Here is a 20917-nt window from a genome sequence, read left to right on the forward strand (position 1 = left end):
TATGTATAGCCATCATATGTGTTGTTGAAAAAAAGGTATTTGCAATGAATAAGTCGTTGGTCTTGCAAAATGCTGTCATGCGATCTCCAGCATCATTTCTATCACCAAGGCCATATTTTCCAACTATCAGAGATTCTTCTTTGTTTCCAACTTTTGCATTCCAATCACCAGTGATAATCAGCACATCTTGACTGCATGTTTGGTCAACTTCAGACTGCAGAAGTTGGTAAAAATCTTCAGTTTCCTCATCTTTGGCTTTGGTGATTGGTACATAAATTTGAGTAATAGTAACAATAACTGGCCTTCCTTGTAGGCATATGGATATATTATCCTATCACTGACAGTATTGTACTTCAGGATAGATCTTGAAACATTCTTTGTGATGATGAATGCCACACCATTCCTCTTCAATTTGTCATTCCTGGCATGGTAGATCATATGGTTGTCATATGATTTGAATCATATGACTCAAAATGGCCAAAACAAGTCCATTTCAGCTCACTAATGCCCAGGATGTCAATCTTTATGTGTTCCTTGTGTTTCAAATATTAACGCTCCCAAATTCTGTAATGTTGTCAAGATCATTTAGACAGAAAAAGATTTGGGGCAAGTGACTATAGCAGAGAATTTGAAATTATCTTACCTAAGTAGGTTTTTTTCTGAATGAAATGAAAAACAGAAATATCAATATTTAGTATTAATGGAACTCAGACCTAGAGCCCATCCTGTCTTTATGCAAAAACCACATTAGAACCACAGCTGGTGCCATTTAACATTCACAGCAGGGCTTCCAGTTGGTTCATTCTTATAGATCCCCATTATTACAGGGATCTTGTTAAAATGTTAATTCTGATTCAGTATATCTGGGTTGGAAATGCAAATACTCAGTCAAATCTGAATGAACAAGTTCAAAGCTGGATCCACAAATCCAGGCTGCACACAGCCTGGTTACATCATTCAGAAGCATGTTTTTAAAGTTCCTCAGGTGATTACAATGAGCAGTCAAGTTGGAGAACCTCTGCTCTAAAGTAAAAAAAACTGCCACTAGTGTAGTTTATGGGAGCTCTGGTAGCATAGCGGCTAAGACACTTGCCTGCTAACCAGACGGCTGGCGGTTCAAACCCACCAGCCACTCCTCGGAAGGAAGGTTGGGCAATCCTACTTCTGTAGTGATACTGCCTTGGAAACCCAAGGAGGGGTCGCTATGAGTCGGGTTTGACTCAACGGCACATAACAACAACAAGTGTAGTTTATGAAAGGGGCTTGAACACTGGTAATTTCTTTGTAAATTCCTTGATAGAATGGAAAACAAATATTTTTCTTTATAAAAATTAAATTTGTAAGATAGAAGATGATTGCTAACCATTTTGCTTCTTGATTTGTGACTTAAGACTCAATCACAACAGAGGATATTTTGACTATATTGACTGAGAAGACCTGGTGGCATAGTACTTAAAACATTCAGCTTTTAAACAACAGGTCTGTGGTTCAAACCCACCAGTGGTTTGATGGGAGAAAGATGAGACCATCTGCTTCTGTAAAGCTTCACAGCCTTGGAAACCCTATAGAAGGTCACTATGAGTCTGAATCAACTAGATGACAGCGTGTTGGTTTGATTACCTTGACTGAGCCCTAGCCAACACCACATGACTAAAACATTATTCAGAGAATAAGTGATGGTTTTCTAAAGAAGAATTAAAACTATCTCCAGCAAAATGAAACACAAGGATTTCTGTTTCCTTTTTCTTTTCATCATGGACCTCTGAAAAGTTAAAAACAAATTTTGTTCCCATGCTATTATTTGGAAAAAATTCAATGTCTAACTTAGTGTTATTGCAGTGTTAATGTAGTATTTGAGATTGATTGTTGTTGTTTGTTGTTGTTTGCCATCGAGTCGGCCCCGAGATTGATTAGTAAAGACAAAATTTAAAGATAATGAAAAAGTATAAGATATTTACCCGTTCTTCCATTTCCTGTGAGATGACCACCATCTCCATCTTCATAAACAGCTATAACAGTAATTTTATATGGAGTATCAGATAGCAGGGACTGTAGTATTACATTATTTCTTCTGCCTGGGACTGTCGTCTATGGGGAAGTTAAATTATATATTTATTTTATTACCAGCTAGAGGACTGCCAGATTGAAAAACAATATTATCTTATGTTTTCCCATAAACAACGGTTTTTTTCCTATTTTCTTTTGTTACACAATATTCATGGCAAGACAAACATGCTTCCCTCTATACTGCCTCTTTGTAAAATAGGAGCATGGTTTTAGAATCAGAGATCTGTGCTCTAATTCTACATCACACACTTAAGAGTTACATGTATTAGCATCTCTGAAGGAAGTTATAAGGATTACAGGTGGCTGTGTATAGGACACTTCAATACATGTTACTGAGTACCACAGCACTCAATAGTAGACATATATTTCCTTCATTTTTCTTATTTACATGTTATGTTTTCCTGTATTCCTTCAACAAATATGTACTAAGTATCCACCACGGGCCAAACATGGTGCTAGCTTCTAGGAATATATCAGTGAGCAAAATGGACTTAGTCTCTACCTTCAGGAATCAGCTTGACTAATGTTAGTAGGTGAAAAGGATGGAAAAGAATGCATTCAACTACTTCCATGCAAAGGGCATGAATCAGACAGACCTCTCGAGCTCTCTCCCAACCCTACGCTTGGCTTCTACAAGCAACACGGATCACTTACACCAATGATTCCCAGCCTAAAGTCTTGTTATACCAAGTAGTAAATCATAGGACGAAGTTATATTTTCAACCTTTTCAGAAAGGTAAGGGAAACTGCATATTTGTCATGATATGGCCAAACGAACTGTATAGCAGGGAGCCATCTTTATTTTGGCTAAAACTATATCCATTAGCTCTGGTAATGTTATCTATCTCATTTTGATCAGAAATGCTAAATGACAGTTACATGTGTTTTTTATTAATAAAATTGCTTGAAGTGAAGCTTAATATGTCAGGTTCAAGTAGATTAAATATTCGTCACAGGGAGTTTATAAAGGAAGAGTGATTAAAGAGGATACATGTGGTGAAATTGTTAAAAACCACTAACCTAACTGCTTTAGAATCAACATTTTTTGTAATTTTCCACAACCAATAGCATTTAATAACTGGACCTCAAATGGAGTGGTTTTTCCATCCATAACAAATGGCTATGCATAGCGATGGTTAAGAAGAAATTTCAATCTGGTGCTGGAGAGACAACCTAGGATACTCAAAAATTGAAGCTAATGTGAAAGTATCTATATTACAAAACCAATGTGTACTGTGAAATATTAAGTTTAGAGAAAAGGAGAGACCAGTTAGCACTGGAATATTTAAGAGACCTTGTAGATGAATTAGATTGAGCAAAGGGTAGGATTTGGATAATCACTTCATTTGAACGTTAATTTAGATATCCCAGAAATCAGTACTAGGTATCACATTTCACTAGACTTAGTTTCTGTGATATAAATAAGTAGTAAAAATATCTACCTGATCACAAAAATAAGACAGAGTTTCTTAACTATAGTTAGAATAAGAATGAGCCTGGGTCATGTGAAGGTCACACTAGGCACATGCAGGTGGTCCCAATATCAAGTCACAGAAAGTCACATAAAAGTGATTCACACAATAGTTAGAGACTCAACCCTAATCACAGAATACTCCTAAAGGACAAGTATAACTTCACTCTCCAAAAAGGCAAATGCCCAGATAAAGGAGTATTGTTGTTGTTGTTGTTGTTGTTGTTGTTATGTGCCGTCGAGTCGGACCCAACTTATAGCGACCCCTCCTTGGGTTTCCGAGGCAGTATCACTATGGAAGTAGATTGCCTCATCTTCCTTCCGAGGAGTGGCTGGTGGGTTTGAACCGCCAGCCTTCTGGTTAACAGTCAAGTGCCTTAGGCACTATGCTACCAGAGCTCCCAAAGGAGTATTAGACTTACATATTCATCAATTGGATCACCAACAGTGGGAGAATAAATGATCCTGTATTGCTGAACTGGCCCATCAACATGGTCCCAGGCTACAGAAAGGCTATTGGTTGTCTCGTCAAAGACCCTCAGGTTTCTTGGTCCACTTCGTGGTACTAAATAAATAAAACACAACAGAATTAGTTACCTGCCTGATAGGTAGGGGGTAGTTGGTGAAGGGGGTCGGGAGTCAAAGAACTTTACCCAAATCAGATTAAGGAAGTTACTTGCAGGTGTTTCACCATTTTCTAGGATGTTCGCTCCTTTATGTTAAAATACACATTTTCTATTGGTTTTTAATGTGAAATCATAAACAGTATAAAGTTCCACATTTCAGAACTACAGTTAAATGCCAAACTTTCAGTGACATAGAGCTAGGCTTTAACCCAAATTTACAGACTGAAAGAGATTATTATAACAACTATTACTCCCTTCTATTTAATGAAACATGGAGGCAGAGCTGTCACATTTCCAGAGGCCCACTAGGTCAGAAGACCTACTTCAGGGGAAGAAATCCCTCCTCATGTGAGTTTTACATTCCAGATTTAAAAAAAAAAGAAGAAGAAGAAAAAGTGCTGAGAGCAAAAGAATCAAGTTCCCTCAGCATAGAGGTCAGTCCTCGGCCCAGAACTCTAGCCTGGTCTCTGAATGTGGGGGGAGCCCAGGCAGGATGGCATGCAGAGACTAGCCTGCACCTACACAAAGGGATGACTGAGGGCTAACCACCCTTCCTTCACCACCACCACCCCGCCTCCACTTGTCACTCACTAGAAGAAGCCCTGCTAATCTAGTTACAAGAAAATGGGCTGGGAAAGGATTTCTGCCTCACGTGTTTGGCCCTGGCTGGGACTGGGATTCCCCTCTCCATCTGAATAGAGAGCCACGATGTTCACAGAATAGAGTGTGTCCGGAATCAGTCGCTCCAGGTTCACTGTTCGAGTATTTCCTGGCACCACAATCTGGAAGGGGAAGAAAGCCAAATTCTGCCTGACAACAACCCAAATGCTTACCAAGTCTTTGGTTAGTCACCAAAATACTATTTACAATAAAAGGCTGAGCCCAAACACATCAGAAGCCAACTGCACTTCCCACATGATCTCTGCCCAGGCCACACTATTAGATCCAATGTAATCTCAAAAATTTCCTTTCCCAAAGGATTAGTGCACACTTGACCCTAAGCAGCTTCAATTATCTCTCATTTATGATTATTATAAAGATTCTCACATAAAACATATAAGGTCATGGTATTTACCTCAAAGCTTCCTGAATGTTATATATATATAAGAAAAGGGATTCACACACTGGGAGGAGATTTGTGCTAAAATAGATATAACGTTTTTGTTGTTATGTGCCGTGGAGTCGGACCCAACTCATAGCAACCCCTCCTTGGGTCTCTGGGGCGGTATCACTATGGAAGTACATTGCCCAACCTTTCTTCCGAGGAGTGGCTGGTGGGTTTGAACTGCCAGCCTTCTGGTTAGAAGTCAAGTGCCTTAGCCACTATGCTACCAGAGCTCCTAAAATAGATACAATGGATAACAGCAAAAGTTGCCTGAATATTTCCTCTCACATACAGGGACATGAAAACCAAAACGCTTACAGAACACAAGTGTTGTTCATCATTTGCTTATCTTTGTTCATCATCACTGTTTACCTTCATAAATACTTACAAATTATATTGGTCTATAAATTTACTTTCCTTCCAGTGTTCTAATGCTATACTTATTCAATTATTCATTTCTGATTTCTAAATTGCTACTCTACTTACAAAACTGCATAGTACTATGACTTGAAGATAAATTGATTTGTAAGAGCAACAAAAGGCTGGCATTCATAACACAGACATTTGTTCTTTACAACAAAAGCCCAAACTGACAAGGTTCTGCAATGATTTGCATTTATTACTGTGTTTTTAACTCATAATTAATTTGCATTTTGTCAACATTCATTATTCAACTTATAACTTGCCTTATAATTAATGCACCTGCCTTAAGTCATTGAAAACCATTATCTAAGTATTATACACACGGAACCTAGGATATTTGGAGTTTGCTTTTTCACATGCTACCTCACATTATGCAAACACAAGACTGTATTCATTAGGACATGAAGTTTCCATGAGAGCCAGTGCCCACACCAACAACTGACTTATTATTTCCAGCCAGCGGCAATGGCAAGAGTCACAGTAGAATCTACAAAATTCTTTTACTAAGCTCTAAGATAAAATTACTTACAGATTCAGAGGGTCTTGTGCCAGCCACTGGAGAATACACAATTCGATACTGCAGCACAGGCCCAGGAGCAGGGTCCCAGCGAACATCGAGGCTGTTGGGTGTAGGATTGTACACTTGGACATTTCTTGCCAGTCCTCTCACCACTGAAGAAAGGAAAGCCAACACATATTTCTTAAGTCTGTTTATACACGTCGAGCTTTTATTATCACTTTTATAGAACTACAATCTGTAATAGGATAAAATACTATCCTCCTTAAACTTCTAATCATGAAAGTAAGTTACATATATGAAAGCAAGTTAAAATTGTTCAAATTCAAATCCAAATATAGCCAAGGTTAGCCTCTGTCTATATGGAAGTAAAGTTGTTTCCAATAAAAACAAATTATTAAGAATAGTAGAACTGGGTTGCCCTGAAAAATGAACAAGGGAAAAGGAGCTTCAGTTTTCTAACGTAGATAATGGAAATATAGAAGAGAATGTTATAGTGTCTTCCTTTTAAGTAAAACCTGACAACAGCTATAAAAAACCAAACTACTGCCATCAATTCTGATTCACAGCAACCCTCATTGGTTTTCCAAGGTGGTAAATCTTTATGGAAGCAGATTGCCCCATTGCCCCATCTACCTTCCATGCTGGTGAGTTTGAACCACCAACCTTTTGATTAGCAGTCAAATGCCTTAGGCACTGAGCCACCAGAGCTATAGGACATATGTAATTCAGTCAGATAGTGTCAATCACTCATCCAACCTTCAATAAATACCTACTGACTGCCTTCTGTGATTAGGAGAAAAGGCCAAAAGTGGGGGAGGGGCAGAATGAATGGTACGCTCAGTTTTCAATTAACTATAGCAATAGGGCTTAGAAAATCATAGAAAGTCCACATATTAATCCCCAGCTCTAGTTTAGCCAATAACATCATCTTTCCAGACCACCAATTTTCTACCAAAGGAATCCATCCATGCTTGTTTCCTTTTAACCATCAGCAAGTATATTTTTAAAGCCAAATAAGTATCTATAAGTATGCACAGGAATCTGTAAACAATACTAAAACCATCATAAACTGGTTTCTCAAGCTGTTAATGGCAAATAAAAACATATCAATTTTTAATGCCAACAAGCAACCTCATCAGCAAAGCAGAAAAGTGTACAACTAAGTCAAGCAATGAACAGATTTCAATGATTCACAATATGAATGACAATTACAAAACACTATTTCACACAAATTTATGAGATACAGAGCAAAGCTCAGTGAGTTTTCATCAGGAATTAGCATAGTGATGATTGTGTACACATTTACAAATCCTGAAACTCTTTCAAAAGAAGAAAACCCTTATAAATTTATTATAATTTCATACACCCAAATGTTAATCACTGGTGGTGTTTGAAATGTTCACTATGGGTAATTTTTATGTTTTTCTTCTATCATTTTGAATTTTCTGAATTCTATTTTAATGGGCCTATATTTTCCTTATAACAAAAAGCTAAATTTATAATGAAAAACTAAATTCTTCTGCCCTTTTACTTACATGTCCTTCCAGTATCTGATGTGCGTCCCCCATCACCTTCAGCATAAACAGGAACTACTGTGATGGTGTATGGAGTATCAGGCTGCAGATTCCTAAGAATAGCATAATTGGTATTCCCAGGGATTGGTACCTAGAGATTTTAATAAAACATAAAACATTTCATTTGACAAACTTGTAAAACAAATAATACCTCCAACAATGTAATACTCAAAATACTATCTCAAGACCAAACCATAAAGCAAGTTTTATAATAGGATGCAATGATGTATACCATATGAACTGTTACTAGAGGTTATGAAGGATTTTCTAGCCTCCCACACACACCCTATGCTCCATCTTCAGGACTTCCTGTCATGATTGTTTATCCTACTCCAATCTTGAAATTGACCTACCACTCAGGCACTAAGCCACCAACCAATCTATCAACCGTCAATTTCTATTATGTGAGTAAAAACTTCTTCAGCTCAAAAGCAAAGTGGTTATTTCTTTTAGTTCCACTTTTAAATCATTCATTTGTATTTCAACAAACTAATATTTTTCACTTCAATAAATAATTACCAGTTCCTCTGGACCACCTGCTGTTGGGGTATAGAAGAGCTTATACTGCCGAGGATTTCCCTCTGCATGGTCCCAACGAACATTCAGGGTGCTGGTAGAAGGGTCATACACTCTTAGGTTCCTCACTGTATTCAGTGGTTCTGAAATGCAGAGAAATTGCATCACAGTACGATCCTACCAACCCAAGCACTGTCAAAACATGGTGTCATTGATATCTCCTGGATACCCCAGAACACTGCCTACCCATAGCAGGCAGCCTACAAATGAGTGTTAAAGTATTGCATGAAGGGCTATAATAATTTGGTGCTCATATCTCATATCACCATCACCATGAGACATTTTGACCTCAGAGCATTTTTTTAATCATATATAGTTTGGATAACTACAAGCAAGGATGTTAAAAAAAAAATTAATACCAATTTTTAAATGCATTTTCAAAGATTAATAAAACCTTTTGTCCCACCATTGTTTCTGGATAAAGATGATGATTCCATTCCAATAGAAGGTACTAAAGAAACCACAGGAACTCTGGTGTCACTTACTGGTCTTGCCTCTTCCTGTCATCCGTCCTCCTTCACCGTCAGAATACAAGGAGGACACAGTGATCGTGTAAGGAGTGTCGGGCTTCAGTTTCTGCAAGACCACGCTGTTCTGCCGTCCCCCTATTGTGGTCTTGAGTAAAACAGGGATAAGTGTTAGCCTTGTTCTCTCCATCTCATTAATTACAAAAAGTTCTTTCTGCAGGAGAGCTCTGTGAGACCCTTGCCAAGTTCTGAAAACACACACATACTATGTTAAAGTTTGAAAATATAGCTTATGGTATAATTTTAAATGTAAAAATGTACCTCAAATTATAAAAAGGAGTTTAAGCTTTTAACTAGTGACCTCAAAAAGGTATTTCAACTTGCACCAGCACTGCAAAATTTCATCCAAAACACATTTCACAAACTTCTTCCCCAAAAAAGGCATTAATCATGACTGAGCTACAAAGCGACTTTAAGATATCAAAAAATCGCATAATATTACAGACTCCACACCATTCAGTATTAGTTTTATTATTTTACAGATTTTTTTATTTGCTTTAGAAACACAGTCAAATGATTCAGCAAGCGATCTAATGCTCTTGGTGTTTCAAAAAAAAAAAAAGAACTACCACTCCACCAGCGTTCACTGTGTAAACTGTGTGACTAGAACCTTTGCCAGGCCACATTCAGGCAGGGGTTCCCAGGCATCTCCAGGATACCAGTCTTGTGGAATGAAGATTTCCAATTTCCTCTAATTATGAAGTTCTTACTTTTTTTTTATTCATTACTTAAAACCATCTAGCTATCTTGTTGAAAGAAAATTTGTATTATTTGTTAACAATCTACCAAATTCAGATGTTTATACCATAAATTAAAATTTCATGAAAATGGCCTGCTCCCCACAGTGAGTGTGCATGTGGACACCTGGATGCACTAGTGAAGTCCAGATGTTTCTAATTTAGCACCCATCACTCAAGTAGTCTGAGTTCCAAAAAAAAAGATAACCTCGGTAAATCACTGTAGTTATCTTCAATATGAGCAAACTAAATAACAGTGGCTAATTTTAATAAATTTGATATTTGAGCTTTTGAGAAAAGAATATCAGGACAAGCCATCTTTATAAAAATTTGATACTTTATTAATCTAAAAGCCTCTATTTAGTAGAACTAGACTTATGAATAAGCAGAGAGGTATCTACCTACTTTTCTCCTCACAATTCTTCAAAAATAATTCTGTTTTTAATAATCCATTATTTTCATTATTTCTTGTACTAGCATTAAAATGCAAATATCGCTCAAAATAACAAACCTCGAGATATTATCAGCTAATATTGTCCATTAGGTAAATTTATTGTTGTTGTTGTTGTTATGTGCTGTCGAGTCGGACCTGACTCATAGCGACCCCTCCTTGGGTTGCCGAGGCAGTATCACTACAGAAGTAGATTGCCCAACCTCGCTTCCGAGGAGTGGCTGGTGGGTTTGAACCACCAGCCTTCTGGTTAGCAGTCAAGTGCCTTAGGCACTATGCTACCAGAGTGCCTAAATCTATTAGACTCTTTTTAATTATAACAAACATATGAGAGAAACTAAAAGTCATTCAGGAAAAGTAGTTGGTGGGTTAGTATCACCAAGAAAGTGAACAAGCTTCATCTGCTTTATAATTTTATCTAAATCTGATTTTATTTTCTTTTATTTATAATTTTATCTAAGTCTAAATCTGGAAAAGAAATTGTTTTTAAAATTAAAGTGTCATTCCATCTATTTTGTTTCATCTTATTTTCTATAAAAATCAGGTGATTATAATTGATACTTAGGTTACTATTGCTAATCTATTTAACTAAATATATACATTCTCAATCATTATGTGTCATATTACCTAAGACTGGAATAATGAAAGACACAAAAGATCAACTCAAAAGTCACACTGGGCATGGGAGGGTTCCTAATCCTGATTTATGATGTATTATTACAGACCTTTCTCATACCTTTAACCATTGTCGGTGTATGTGTCTGCTAAAACCTGTAAACTGGTAAGAGATATATATGGTCCATTTGCTGGAGTTTAGCAAGTTTAATGATTAAAGGTTAATTAATCATGTCTTCCTAAGGCCATATGAGAAAATATTACAGACAAATTTTTTTTTTTAAATCTGGACCTCACTAAGTTATTTTAAATAAATCAGAAAGCATCACTTTATCTGTATAAAAACCAAGGTGCTTCCTGATCTAAGATAATGTATGCATTTCTAGTTACACGTTGCAGGAAGGCAAAGCTATACAAGGTCCAAGGACAGACAAGCAAAGCAAGCAGAGGAAGGAACAAGGACTCTGTTAAATAAGGGAAGACTGAAAAGATAAAGATGATAAAGATAAATAATAATATAAAAACAATAAATATTATGTAGGTGAATGGAGTCCCAGATCTTGGAACACCAAATCCAGGAGCTACCTTATTAAAAGTGTATATAACACACCAAAAAAAACAAAACAACAACAAAAACAAACAAACAAAGACAGATTTGGGATTAAGTGAAAGAAACTAATTTTATACTTTGCTGTTATTTAGCAAACTATCAACCCTTAATTAACTAACAAGATATGGACTGGAAATCTAAATAGACTAAAAAAATTGTCTAGATACCTTTATGCGTAATGCAGCCTAACAGATTTTGAGGGGTATGTGGATGTACTGAGGCACATGCCTGATGCTTTGAGGCCACCAAAAATAGCAACGAAGGCCTCACTGAAAACATCCATGATGTCTCCATCAGGGATGGAGTGCTGGCTAAAGAATCAAATGGTTCTAGTCAATACAGTAAACCCTAAGTCCCTTAAAAACTAAACATGGCTAAATATTAAAAGGCGAATGGAATTTGAAGAGAAAATGGTAGAATTAGAACAAGATACTATTTTTACAAAACAAATTACCGTTTGTTCACTGCCTTCCCCTGTTGAAGGTTGGTAAGTGATTTTATATTTCTGCACACGACCACTAGCAGGATCCCACTTTACAGTCAAGCTGTTAGATGTGGTATTATATACCTGAAGATTTCGTGGACCACTTTTTGGAGCTGAAAGATTATTGAAAAACCAAGTAAGCATAGAGAAAATGCCTCAAAAATATATGTAGCTATAGATAAAATGTCCTAAGAAAATCAAGTTGTACAGTTCAGGGTTTAGAACTAAATTTGACCCTATCATAAATAAAGGTCAATGAATTTTAAATGACAACTCAACAAGTAGTACAGGGAAGCAAAGCTTCTGAAGAAAGCCCTGTTTAAAAGAAGCCCCATTCAACACCTACAATTTAAAGAAGGCTTGTTCCCAATGGATTTCTCTGTTGTTAATTTTCACTCACTTGTTTATTTACTATTTATTCATTCATACAATTCAGCAAATGAAATTCTTACCTTGCGTTGTTAAGGGTATCAAACGTACTAAAAGAAAAAGTTTGGGAAAACATTATTAATATAGCTGTAGCTGTATTTTTAAAAAGTAAGTTTAAAATTCCAATGTTCTGTTTGAAGGCTGAAAACCTACATGTGCGCTCACTGCCAACCAGGTCATCGCTCTCAGACTCATCAGGATAAATAGCAGTAACTGAAACTTCGTAGAGAGTATTCGGGTTCAGATTTTCAAATACCAAAGTATTATCATCTCCATTTACAATGGTCTTGGGGAAAGAGAAAAGAACTTACACAAAATGAAGATACCACCTACATCATACAACACTTAATAGCAATTTGTTGCAATCACTTAGCCAGGTGTCCCTCCAACTTTAATGCACGCCATGAACTCAAATATCACTAGTTAGGAAAGGTGCTGATATGGCAAGAGGTAATACATATTTCAAAACAAGACTCCTTATAAATAAATGGGATATGAAATAAATAAATAAATAAAAGTAATAAAGAGAGTCAACACTACCTCCATCTTATCTGAACTTCCCAAAGGGGCCCAGGTGATTCTATAGAGAGACACATCCGAAGCCCCATGATCCCAAGTTCCTCTGAAACTTTCTGGTGTTACTTCAGTAATCCTTAGATTGGTCGGGGCTGGGACATGTCCTATCATGAGAAAAAGCAGCATTAAGTTTTTGAATGTAGCCTACAAACTTAATGTAATCTAATAGCAATAATAATAATAAACTACCTTATTTTATTTTAATGGACATGGAAAAACTGATTGAATGCATTTTTTAGAATCAAACATCTTACCCATTCATAATGGGTAAGATTATTAAATTAAATAATAATTTAATTTAAATTAAATTAAAATGGTGATTTAAAAAAGAAAAGAAGATATACCATTTAGTAATGCTCTTCTAACTCAGTGTTTCCTAACCTTTTAGTGTCTCAAAGTTTTTTGAGAAATCTAATAAAAGTCATGGACTCTTTCACAAAACAGTACATATAAGCACATAATACAAACTCTGGCATACAACTTCCTGAACCTTCTCGAGTCTATCAATGGCCCCAAAGAGATGCAAGGACTCTAGGTTAAGAGGCCCTATTCCTTACCCAAGAATGGGATAAACCAAGTACATGGCTGCTTACAAATTTAAGATGATGCCCAAAGAAACAGTTATTCATTTGTATTTTAACTTTCAGAATTCACTTTTCTAATACTCAAAAGGAAACTGCTTCATTTCTATTTAACAAAAATACACACATTGCTCCACTTTAAAAATGAGAACATCTACCTCACTTTAAACAGGGCATGTATTGCATTTTGACAATTGACTGCAACATATCTGCTTAAACATACAATGAATTCCAACCTAGGAATTTTACCACAGAAAGGAAACTTTGAAAACTGTAATGATCTAAGCAATCTCCAGCTTTTCTCTACAGATACCTAACCTTAAACATAATACTAAGCAGACTGTACTGACTCTAACCAAACAATAGAGACAATCCTGGAGGTGCTGATGACTGCTGGAATTCCCACTAACAACCCCTCCATTGACCAGGCACTCTAAGTGGTTTTCAGCCCAAGCAATCTGCAATGTGTGGCATCTGTCCTGAACTTTCACTGCCAATTAATTCCCTACCTCCTGAAAACCAAAGCCAATCACACAAAATCCAGAGCTATCATAAAATTTGTTTCTAATAACTACAATAAACAGGACCATTGAGATAAAGAGGCTGCTTCCTCCCACTTCCACAATCACAACTGCAAAACCAACCGTTAAGAATTACTTTGGAGGTAGTATCTAAAAGTTATTGGGAAAACTTAACAAGGGGAATCATATAAACAAGCCACTTAAGCACTCGGCTGCCAACCAAAAGGTTGGTGGTTCAAACCCTTCAGCCACTCCATGGGAGGAAGATGTGGCAATCTGCTTCTGTACAGATTACAGCCTTGGGAACCCTATGGGCATTTCTATCCTGTCCTATAGGGTCTCTGTGAGTCAGAATTGACTCAACAACAACAGGTTTTTGGAAGAAGCATATACTGAAAATATTAATGTAGTATACTAAATTATATGCTTTCACTAATCTATTTTTTCTCTTTTTTCTCTTTACCTCCCCTTTCATGTTCATGCAAAGTCATCCTCTATACACATGTATCAATTCTTACCTCTAGTATGACTCTTTCCAGGTAAAAACTGATGCCAAGAAAGCAAGTGAAATCACCAAGAGACATCACATGTAGGAAAATAGCAGAATCGAGAAAGGAGAAGTAGATGTGTTTGAAGATACCCTGATCATGTACAGAAAGCTGGGCAGTAAAGGAGAAGCCATTGGGCCTCTCATAGAAGAGTTACTGGACCAGAGGTAAAAATTCCAGACTAGCACCACTAGCTAAAGACCACCATTAGCTGGAGATACAAAGTTGTACAAAATAGGCACACCTCTGCTTTCATGGAGGGATCAAGGGAACTTGGAGTAAATAGAAAATGATTGACAGGTAATAATAATTGGGTTAAATAATAAGGAAGTACCATAGGAGCTCTGGTAGCATAGTGCCTAAGGCACTTGACTGCTAACCAGAAGGCTGGTGGTTCAAACCCACCAGCCACTCCTCGGAAGGAAGGTTGGGCAATCTACTTCTGTAGTGATACCACTTCGGCAACCCAAGGAGGGGTCGCTATGAGTCGGGGCCGACTCGACAGCACACAACAACAACAACCATGAGAGGGAGAGAAACCAGCATCCCTTGAAGACAAAGTAGAACAGAGTAGGGAGGAGGAGCCCAGCACACTCGGCCCTGTGTCTCTCCCACCCCTGCACAGGGGCAGTCTCCACTTCCCCTGAGATCCCACAGTAGGTAATTTGAGTGCCATTTATCTGGTCTTCCACACATGATCCCATGTATTGTTAATTCAATTTGTATATCTCTACTACTAGGCAAAGATGTTTAAATTTTCTTACCCCAACAGCACTTTACAAATAGGAGCTCAAAAAATATTTGATAATCAATGCAACTTTTCCAGAGAAAATGTCCAGTGTATAACAAGAACGTGCTTCCTCCATACTCCAATACAAACACACACACACACACACACACACACACACACACGTGTGTGTGTGCATATACACCCACCAGTTAAGTATCTGGAATATGAATTAGTAACACTGGCTGATAGAATAATGAAGTGGGATAGAAAAAATTTATAAAAGGAATGGATACAATGATAGAAGATGGGACATGTTGTTCCAAAGAAAGTAAGTGAAAAACAACCTATGAATCCAAACATTATTAAATACTGGCAAGAAAAAAAAAAGTATTGAGAAATGAGATAACCAAGGAAGCTCAGTTATGCAAGCATATAAAGCGCTGTTTCCCAACAACTCACGGGTAGTATCTTGAGCAGTCACTGGTGGAGACTCCCCCTCATCATACACTGCAGAAACACTGACTGTATACAGGGTTTGTGAAAAGAGGTCTCTGAGAGGGGTGCTGGTCCGTGATCTATCCACCTCTACCTGTAGGAAAAACAGCAGTGGAACTCATTTTACAAAGGGTTTAGTTCTGATTTTTAAGGATCACTCTGTTGTTTAAGGATCTCTGGTGGCACAGTGGTTAAGCGCTCAGCTGCTAACCAACCACAAGTTTCATGGTTCAAACCCACCAACAGCTCCAAGGGAGAAAGATGTGGCAGTTGCTTCTGTAAAGATTACAGCCTTAGAAACCCTATGGGGCAGTACCACCTGTCCTATATATAAGGTCACTAGATTTCACTGGCCAACAAAGGGTTTTGTTTTTTGTTTTCTGTCCCCCCCACCACCATGCACCAGAGCAAAAAAAAAAAAAAGAATATGATTACAAAAAAAGCAGTGTTTCTCGATTTCCATAAGAATCCAGGAACTGGATGAAGTTTAAATGTTTCCAAAGTGAAAAATCTATACCAGAAAAAAAAAAAAAAAAAAGATACTAGAGCCATACCTGATATTATTGGCTCATAAATTGTAGCTGTCTATAGATTCAGACTCCTCACAAGGAAGGTTGGGCAATCTACTTCCGTAGTGATACTGCCTTGGATATCCAAGGAGGGGTCGCTGTGAGTCGGGTCTGACTCGATGGCACATAACAACAACATAGATTCAGACAGCCAAACAATTTTCACTTGTTTCCTCTATTATCACTGCCTTATTTCTTCAGAAATGCTCTCCTGTTCATTATCTCACATACAATACACAAGAACCCTGTGAGAACTCCTAGCAGTCATATCCCTTTGGAAACTGAAACCCAGAGAGAAGTGAATTTATTTGCACAGGTATAAATTAGCCTTTGTATCATTCATTAATGACCAGTGGAGTCAGTTAACTACATGCTTAGAGAAACAATTTATATGTCCCACAAATGCCTCTGAGTTTCTGACATTAATGCCCCTCCACACAAGTTTTAATTCCATTTGCTAGTAAATTCTACTCAATTTGCTCCCATTTTGAAACAGTTGTCATGGAACCAGCTCTTCACCTCAGCATCATCTCAAAAACAATTTCACTACCAAAAGGAGTTCCCCTAACAATACATTCATCCTTTCTATCTGTCTTGCTCAACTGTCCTATCATCGTATTCTCTGATAGACTTCCCTTCTTTCTGCATTGCCTCCTACCTTTATTTTCAGAAACAGTATTAGGACATGAGTAATTTTCACAATTCATAGAATGCAGAGCACCATATAAGGCTTCTGAATGAAAAGGAAATACCATTTAGATTCTAGAATTCCTTATGTACTCAAATTTTTCTCTTTTCAAGATTAATATCATACAACAAAATATTTTTAAGTGAAATGCAAGGCAGTACAACATATTATCAGATTTTTAAAGTGTTTTACTAATCTCATAAGTTTTCAACACTACATTAATAAAGTGACAAGTATTCAAAACATGCTCTTATCTATACTTTTTAACAGTTCTTTTGTTAAACTCACTAGGAAAACAAATATTTTCAAATCCATTCTAATCGTCAACCTACCTCTTTGGCATCCTCTTCCGGTGTTTTGTATCGAACGATATATTTACGCACTTTTCCAGGTGCAGGCTCCCAAAAGACATTCATGGTGCTGTGAGTCACATCTCTGAATTTCAAATCTCGAGGTCCAGGTAGAGGTACTAGAGAAACATGGACAAACATGGGTCCAGATGTGGTAACCAACCACAAGCTCTAAAACATCCACACAAGCTTTCAAGTAGTCATTTGAAGAAAAAGATGTACAGCAGAATAGCTTTTAAAAAGTCCTATAATTCTAACAGGAGCTCTGGTAGCATAGTGCCTAAGGCACTTGACTGCTAACCAGAAGGCTGGCAGTTCAAACCCACCAGCCACTCCTCGGAAGGAAGGTTGAGCAATCCTACTTCCGTAGTGATACTGCCTCGGAAACCCAAGGAGGGGTCGCTATGAGTCGTGGTCGACTCGGTGGCAAATAACAACAACATAATTCTAACAGAAATAGCTGAATTCTGCTTAAGAAGGCTTTTGAAAATATGATAACTTTAAACTTTGGTTTTCATAACTCTAATTTCTCATGAACTTCTTCTGTTTAATTTATTCTATTTAAATAAATTCTTAATTTCTTCTCAGCCATCCTGTATCATTGTAAATGTACACCTCACATGACATCAGATATTTAAATCTTTCAAGATAGAAAACAAAATCAAAAGTGTTATATTTCCTTATGAATGTCATAGAAAAACAAATGCTGAAGAGAGTGAATGAAGATGGGCCAAAGTGAAGTATCTATTCAGTTTATCAGAAAATACACAAAAGCCTAAATGGTTAGATGAAAAATCTGAATGATAAATTTTTACTGAGTCAAACTAAGCTACCTGAAAAGGAGGTATGACAAATGGAGAGTGTGGTGGTTATGTTTGTGTGTCAACTTGGCTGGGCCTGGTAGAGTGACTGGGTGGCTGGTGGTGGTTGTTCCCCATGATGAGACTGGCAATCAGCTCCGTGGTGGAATCTACCACAAGCAGCTGAGTAGCTGCCTTTGGGATGTGGTCTGCTTCCTGTATATAAGGAGAAGTCTTGGGAATGGTCTCTAGCCTATGGCATGCTTGGACCCTGCATGCAGCGGTGTTGTTGCTCAGCAGCCTGCTATGCTCTGCTGACCTTGGGACTTACAATGAATTTAAGTTAATGGTCTGCCGTATGGTTTGGTAACATCGGGACTGTGCCTTTTTATTCGTCAACCTTGGGCTTGGCAGCATTAGCAACCAGCACCTGTCTGAGTGAAGAAATGCCTCTAGCTCCAGTGGGCTGGGAGCTGGAGGCACAGCTGGACCCCAAAGTTGAGGGGCTTTCACCCCTAGAGCCTGGCACTTTGAACTTGGACTGGTTGTTGTTATGTGCCGTCGAGTCGGACCCGACTCATAACAACCCCTCCTTGGGTTTCCGAGGCAGTATCACTACGGAAATAGATTGCCCCATCTTCCTTCTGAGGAGTGGCTGGTGGGTTTGAACTGCCAGGCTTCTGATTAGCAGTCAAGTGCCTCAGGCACTATGCTACCAGAGCTCCTGAACTTGGATTTAAAGCCTCCAAATTGTAAGAATAAACTCCTGTTTGTTGAGGCCATCCCATTTGTGCTACATTTCTTGTCAGAGTGGCACTAGGTAACCAGAACAGAGAGGATTTCTCTTTTTATGTATCAAAGAGTATCTCTTTATTTCTTGCTGCCAGTTTGACCGTTTTCCTTTGTCTCTCATTTCAACTCTCCATGAATTTCTATCCCCACCTCCATGTATTTGCACCACTATCCTTTCAATATTTTTGTCTCCCTGCATCTCTCTGCTAGAGAGTTCTGGTGGCCCAGTGGTTAAGGCATCTCACTGCTAACCAAAAGGTAGGCAGTTCAAACCTACCAATTGCTCCTTGGGAGAAAGATGTAGCAGTCTGCTTCCATAAAGATTTACAGCCTTAGAAACCTTATGGGGCAGTTCTACTCTGTCCTATAGGGTCACTATGAATCAGAATCAACTCTGATGCAGTGGGTTTTTGGTTTTTTTTTTTTTTTCTTGGTTTGTATCTCTGCATCCTCCTTTCCTCTGCTGATACAGTCCAGCACCATATCGAAATCTGGGCCCAATCCAAGTGTTTGTCTTTTATCTTACTGTGACTCTCAAGTCCTGTGTGCTAGCACTGTCAGATCCATATGTCTCTATCCATGGCTGGATCCTCATCTTTCCATCCACTGCTACCCTTCATTTTTACAAAACCATCAATTCCACATGGCAATTGCTCCCATTTGCTTTTATGAGAATCCCATAAAAGATGATTAATAAATATTTATTTCTTAATCAATGAATATATATTGATCCACCCTAAAGGGGCTGTGGTAGTTAAGGTTGTGTGTCAACTTGGCTGGGCCTGGTTGAGTAGCTGGGTAGCTGGTGGTAGTTATTCTCCATGATGAGACTGGCAATCAACTCCATACTGGGATCTACCATAAGCAGCTCAGTAGCTTCTTTTGGGATGTGGTCTGCTTCCCATATATAAGAAGCAGCCTTGGGAATAGTCTCTAGTTTATGGCACACTTGGACTCTGCATGTAGCCTAGTCATTGTTCAGCAGCCTGCAATGCTTTGCAAATCTTGGGACTTTCCATGGACTTGAATTAGTGGCCTGCCGTGTTGTTTGGTAATGTGGGGACTGTGCATTTTTACTTGTCTACCTTGGGTTTATCAGCCTCAGCACCCAGCACCTATCTGAGTGAAGAAAAGCCTCCAGTTTCAGTGGGCCAGGAACAGGAAGCAAAGCTGAAACCCAAAGTTGAGAGGTTTTCCCCCAGCCCCTAGAGCCTGGCACTTTGAACTCGGACTTAAAGCCTCCAAACTGTAAGAGAATAAACTCCTGTTTGTTAAAGCCATCCCATTTGTAGTATTTTACGTTAGAGCAGCACAGAGGTAAACAGAAGAGGGGCTCTTTCTCTTCTCTACCCCATCATATTTCTGTCTCCTCAGTCCTTTTTACTCCGTTTAAGGTTCCTTCCAATTTCTTGCAAACTGAGACTCACCAAATTTAAGCTAAAGCAACTACCCAACATGCTCATCTCTCCAAGCAAGAAACAAAACTACCAGCCAGATGAGGCAAGAGTTCTAACTTCAATTATTGGCACTTATAAAGAAAAAGTATCTAGGATGCTAGTGTAGTAAGCCTGAAGCACAAAAAAGGCTGACCAAAACATACAAGAGAAATGCAAACTACGAAAGAGTCTGTGGGCTCTACACTATTTTGAATTACTTATTGTTGCCTCTCTCTCATCCACTTGATATTTTTGTATTTCCAACACCTAGCAAGCATGGTGACTTAAGACGTTCAGTGTGTTGTTTGAGTTGAGTAATTGATTAATATGCTTAATGGAAACAGACTTACTTATACATGCTATAGGGCTTCTATTTCAACAAAAACTTGGGATATGTGACCTTAAACCTAAATCTTTCTTCCAAATTGACATTCAATCCCACATTCTCTTTCTCATCAATGCTATACACCATATTTTATGGATCTAAGACACCATCAATTTTAGTTCTATGCCCTATTAATATCTGACCAAGGGCAACTATAAAACCCTACTGCCATTGAGTCGCTTCAGAGTAGAACTCCCCCTATAGGATTTCCAAGGCTATAAATCTTTACAG

At 38.0% G+C, this 20917-nt stretch overlaps 1 protein-coding gene across 1 annotated transcript in view; it reads right to left on the reverse strand.

The window, feature by feature from the left end:
- Positions 1-20917, reverse strand: part of COL12A1 (collagen type XII alpha 1 chain) — a 146671-nt gene that overhangs the window by 56559 nt on the left and 69195 nt on the right. Inside the window, exons 25-37 of the mRNA XM_007953255.1 lie at positions 17256-17392; positions 15631-15760; positions 12756-12895; positions 12369-12501; positions 12239-12265; positions 11757-11899; positions 8848-8977; positions 8306-8445; positions 7748-7877; positions 6222-6364; positions 4817-4946; positions 3961-4103; positions 1959-2088 (exon numbers count right to left, since the gene is read on the reverse strand). Coding sequence (XP_007951446.1) covers positions 1959-2088; positions 3961-4103; positions 4817-4946; positions 6222-6364; positions 7748-7877; positions 8306-8445; positions 8848-8977; positions 11757-11899; positions 12239-12265; positions 12369-12501; positions 12756-12895; positions 15631-15760; positions 17256-17392 — 1656 coding nt within the window. The remainder of the gene's footprint in view (positions 1-1958; positions 2089-3960; positions 4104-4816; positions 4947-6221; positions 6365-7747; positions 7878-8305; positions 8446-8847; positions 8978-11756; positions 11900-12238; positions 12266-12368; positions 12502-12755; positions 12896-15630; positions 15761-17255; positions 17393-20917) is intronic.

The sequence above is a fragment of the Orycteropus afer genome, unplaced genomic scaffold (assembly GCF_000298275.1).
Source record: "Orycteropus afer afer isolate SDZICR_OR568_19922 unplaced genomic scaffold, OryAfe1.0 scaffold00380, whole genome shotgun sequence".
Classification (NCBI taxonomy): domain Eukaryota; kingdom Metazoa; phylum Chordata; class Mammalia; order Tubulidentata; family Orycteropodidae; genus Orycteropus; species Orycteropus afer.